The following is a 5,062-nucleotide window of genomic DNA, read 5'->3' on the forward strand; positions in this document are numbered from 1 at the left end:
CCTCCGGCCGCCTTGCCTCGGCTGAGCCCGGGGCTGCAGGGCGCACCGCGGCAGCAACACCTGCCGTCGTTCGCGTGCGCCGGGGACCGGGCTCGCGAATCGCCCGCTGCTGGACCCCGGTGATCGGTGGCTGGCTAGGCTCTGCAATCAGGTGAGCATGGCGAACCCGCTGCGGTTGGAGCTTTTGGCTAAAGCGAGTGACGGCACCTGACCACGGCTTGTTGTTCAACTCGTTGCGTGGCTAAGTCAGGTCGCCTGTCTGCGGTTCAGGCTTCTTGCAGTTAAACAAGCGGAGAAGTTTGGGGGCGGCGGCCGGATACTTTTTGAGAAAGAACTCCTTTTTGCCTAGCTGACCTTTCAGAGGGGGTGTGTGTGTGTGTGTGTGTGTGTGCCCCTGCCCGCTTCCAGCGCCTGCCGAGCTCACCCCGCTCCTGAGTCTCCGCCGGAAGTCAGAAGCCTTCCCTGCTAAGTGCGTTCCTTACCTATTGATGATTGAGATTTGTCGATTTCACTGGCCCAAGCACCCTGCGGATTTTTTAAGCAACTTAACCGATGAGTTGAAGTTTACAAACTTCCTTTTCCTCCCACCCCTTGACCTTCAAAATACTGTCGCACCAAGAAAGCTTATGGTGCGATGTGTAAAGAAAGGATCATCCAGGCTGTTCGAATTAATGCGGCACTTTATTATCTGCAAGGCTAATCTTATCCAACAGGTACCAAGAAGCCGATCATGCTTTCTTGAATTTGCTTCTGTATCTGCTTCATCAATGTCTCTAATATTGACACTCCTCAGAGAGATGCTGGAATACTTTGGGATTCCCATAGACCAGGTAAATAAATGCCTTTTAATGGACTTGAATGAACTTCTCGTGTATGTTCTCGGGTCTCATTTTGATATTGTTAGATGTGCAAACATTAAAAATTTACTTTTTAATTGTTACGTCTTTTTAGGTGGAACCAAGGTGAGTTTGCCTCTAGATAGCTTTGATAAATTGAATGAAAAAGGGGAATAGAAGGTTATTAAGAACTTGTTACCGTACATTGACCATTTGCCAACAGAAGATACAAAAAGAAGCAAAATACAAACAGCGTTCATGGAATTTTCTTGATTGCATAGATAAAACATTTATATTTATCTAATGGTTTATTTAAGATAATCTTGATAGTTGGTTCGACAAACAACTTGAGGTTCAGCTCTTTCAGAGTAAATCTGAAGGGGAGAGGATCATTTAGCTCTGAAAATTATGAGCCAATGCACTGTGGTTCCTTACGGACCAGCTTGTGCACCAAGCCTGTGCTTGGTTCTGCAGGTAATAGAGAGGAGAAATGTCTGGTTCTTAAAATATAGCTTGAGAAAATAAAAAGCACAAGAATGATAACCATTATGCAAGACGGAGTATCAGAAAGGTACACATATAGAGTCGCAGGGCTTACAGAAGGGACACACTAGTCAAGGATAACAGGAGCTTGGACAGAAGCAATTTGAGGGATGATGGTGCTGTTACTATAAATAGGCTTGTCAGTGTGAGTGGGGAGATAAGGTGAACCAGAAGTGATGTTGGAGTAAATAAACGGAAATAGTCTGCAGACAGAAAAATAGCTCAAAAAGATAGGACAGCAAAGAGATTGAGATTTGGGAGTTCGCTACATTGTTTTGATAGTCAATGCCACAGAAATTGGTAATGGAAGATAGAACCTTGGATGTCATTGAAGCATTTTGAATTTCAAAAGTCGGAAGACTGAAGTCCATGAGAACTGAGTAACAGTTGAAGTTTTGCTTGTTTTTAAGGAGTAACTTGAGCATAATAGTAAGCACTGGGGAAGAAGCTCGTAGACAGGGAGAAAATGAAAATACAATTTAGATACGACGAGTAAATTCAAGGCAATTGAGATAATGTGTTACCCCAAATGAACATGTGCTTTCATAAGGGAATTATGGGAAATTAAATTGTATCAATACAGTAGGGCCTGTATTACCTTTTTTAAAAAAATAATATCATTGTCCTTTTACATTGGCATTCTTTCTGTAGGCTTGATCGTATGAACAGGCTTGATCAGAATGCATTTTAAATAACATTTTGTGTTTAAATAGATTTTGCCGATTTGGGAAAATAAAGAATACGGATCAACTCGAAGTATTGTTCGCATAATTGGGAGAATTCTTCCTTTAGAACCTTGCCCAAGGCCTAACTTTGAGGTAAGACCTTCAGCTGGTTTCAGCGCAGTGACTCTTAGGGATGAGTGTTCAGTAGTTTGCCCAGGGAAGCAAGTCACTTCCTGGGTGGCCATGCTGTGTCCTCCAGGAAGTGCCTTCAAAGACAATTGGGTTCCCTGGTGCCTGAGCAATTACATTGTGGTTGGCAGATAAGATTAACCAGGCTGTGGAGGGAAAGCATTTTTTAGCATGTTTCTCCCTTGTCATAGCATGCTTTTCTATTGAATCTCCATTTTCCTTTTCACGCGCTTGGATGCTCCACAGATTCAGTTTGCGAGGAGTGTGCGTCTGCGCACCCCCCACCTGCCAAGTCCTGCCCAGGTATAACTTTTTCTCTTTTCCCCGCTTCCACTTTAGTTGACCCCGCCCTGGAGCCCCATCGCCTCTGCCCACGGTGACTCTACACTGCCACCCTTGGCTGACATTTTGTGCATGGCAAATGAGGAAGAAGCCAGTCATCTCCGATTTCGGTAATTGTCACGTGTTTATTGTGGGGTAATCTCAGTGCCCGCATGTTTTGAGGTTTATTTGTACTGCCTGAGCCACTCTGAATTTTACGGCCTTTCTCTGTGTCGGCCCTACCGATACCTTCCTCGTTTCTTTAGTCAGTTTTCTTCATCCCTGGGGAGCTGTAGTGGGTTACATGCTGGTCCCCACCTCACCAACCCGTCTGTGGGACAAAGATAAGACTGTGTTCCTGTTAAGACTGACAGTCTCGGAAACCCCCCAGAGCAGTTCTACCCTGTCCTGTAGGGTCGCCAGGAGTCAGCATCGACTGGACGGCTGTGAGTTGAGGGGGTAAGACAACACCAGGTCTAGCCAGTTACCAGGGGACGAAAGGGACAGGATGTCAGGAGGAAGCGCTGTGCTCATTTGCAGGAGAAAGCTGCTGCTTCTGCTCGATACCAGGTTGTTGTTGCTAAGTGGCTTCCAGCCCGTCCCAGTTTGGTTCTATGTAAGCAGAACCAAACACTGCCCAGGCCGGTGCCATCCTCACAATTGTTCTTATGGCTGAGCCCTTGTTGCAGCCTCGAGGGCCTGACTGCCCTCTGCTGCCTCTCCACTTTAACAAAGCCGGATGCTGACCAGTGACTGGTTTCTCCTGATAACGTGCCCAAAGTACATAGATGCATTCTCGTCGTCCTTGCCTCTAAGGAGCATCTGGGCTGGACTTCTTACAGAACACAGCTGCTTGTCCTTTTGGCAACCCATCATGGTACTTTCAGTATTCTTTGCCGACGCCGTAGTTCACATGTATCGATTCTTCTTCAGTCTTCCTATTCAGTGTCCAACTTCCACATGCATGTGAGCCACTGGAGAATATCATGGCTTGGGTCAGGCACATCATAGTCCTCAAAATAACATCCTTGCCCTTCAATACTCTAAAGAGCTCTCGTGCAGCAGATTTGCCTAATGCAACATACCTTGTGATCTCTTAAGTGCTTCCAGGGCATGGATTGTGGAGCCAAGCAAGAAAAAAATCCTTGATCACATCAACCTTTTCTCCATTTATCATAAAATGTTTGTTATTGGTCCAAGAGGATTTTTGTTTTCTTTACATTGAGTTGGAACCCATACTGAAGGCTGTCATCCTTGATCTTCCTCAGCAAGTCCTTCAAATCCTCCTCACTTTCAGCAAGCAAGTGAACGTTATTAATAAGCCTTCTTCCAATCTTTTGCATGTACTAGCTTCTCCGATTATTTGCTCAGCACACAGATTGAGCAAATGTGATGCGAGAATACAACCTGATGCACACCTTTCCTGATTCTAAGCCACGTGGTACATTCCATTGTTCTGTTCACGTAACTGACTGCCTCTTGACCCATGTATAGGTTCCTCATGAGCACAATGAAGGATTCTGGAATTGTCATTCTTCTCAAGGCTGTCCATAGTTTGTTAAGGTCCACAGAATTGAATGCGTTTGCATAGTCAATGAAACACAGGTAAATATCTTCTGGCATTCTCTACTTTGAGCTAAGAGCTATCTGATATCAGCAATGACATCCCTTGCTCCATGTCCTCTTCTGAATCTGGCCTGAACTTCTGGCAGTTCTCTGTCAAAGTACTGTTGCAACCATTGTTGAATGATCTTCAGCAAAATTTTACTGGCACGGATATCAATGATATTGTTCTATAATTTGAGCATTTGGGGGGACATCTTTCTTTGTAATGGGTACAGATAAGCATCTCTTCCAGTCAGTTGGCCAAGTAGCTGTCTTTCAAATGTCTTGGCATAGACAGGTGAGTGCTTCCAGTGCTTCATCAGCTTGTTGAAACATTTCAATTGAGATTCCATCAATTTGTGGAGCCTTGTTTTTGGATAATGCTTTCAGCATCTTAGAATTCTTCCTTCACACTATTGGCTCCTGGTCATAGGCCACCTCTTGAAATGGCTGAATCCCAGCTACTTTTGGGCACAGTGACTATTCTTTCCATCTTCTTTTGATGCTTTCTGCATCATTCAAGATTTTGCTCACAGAATCTTTCAATATTGCACCGGAAGGCTTGATTTTTAAAAAAATAAATCATTTTATTGGGGGCTCTTAGCTCTCATAACAATCCATACATCAATTGTACCAGGTACATTTGTACATATGTTGCCATCATCATTTTCAAAACATTTTCTTTCTACTTGAACCCTTGGTATCAGCTTCTCTTTTTTCCCTCCCTTCCCCACCCTCCCACTCTCGTCACTCCTTGATAAATTATAAATTATTATTATTTTCATATCTTATACCAACCGCTGTCTCCTTTTACCCACGCTGCTTGGCCCCCTCGGGGAGGAGGGCCCTGTTATATGTTGATCATTGTGATTGGTTCCCCCTTTCTCCCCCTTCTCCCACCTT

General features: G+C 44.6%; 1 protein-coding gene across 1 annotated transcript in view; it reads left to right on the forward strand.

The window, feature by feature from the left end:
• Window positions 1-517: 517 nt before the first annotated feature.
• The window catches only part of MTFR2 (mitochondrial fission regulator 2), a 13,724-nt gene continuing 9,179 nt past the window's right edge, over window positions 518-5,062 (forward strand). The window contains exons 1-4 of the mRNA XM_045294595.1: window positions 518-830; window positions 2,093-2,197; window positions 2,573-2,685; window positions 3,989-3,995. Of these exons, the coding sequence (XP_045150530.1) occupies window positions 627-830; window positions 2,093-2,197; window positions 2,573-2,685; window positions 3,989-3,995 (429 nt within the window). The 5' untranslated portion in view covers window positions 518-626. The remainder of the gene's footprint in view (window positions 831-2,092; window positions 2,198-2,572; window positions 2,686-3,988; window positions 3,996-5,062) is intronic.

The sequence above is a fragment of the Echinops telfairi genome, unplaced genomic scaffold (genome assembly GCF_000313985.2).
Source record: "Echinops telfairi isolate 266 unplaced genomic scaffold, ASM31398v2 ScPeMD7_3533;HRSCAF=4204_0, whole genome shotgun sequence".
Lineage (NCBI taxonomy): Eukaryota > Metazoa > Chordata > Mammalia > Afrosoricida > Tenrecidae > Echinops > Echinops telfairi.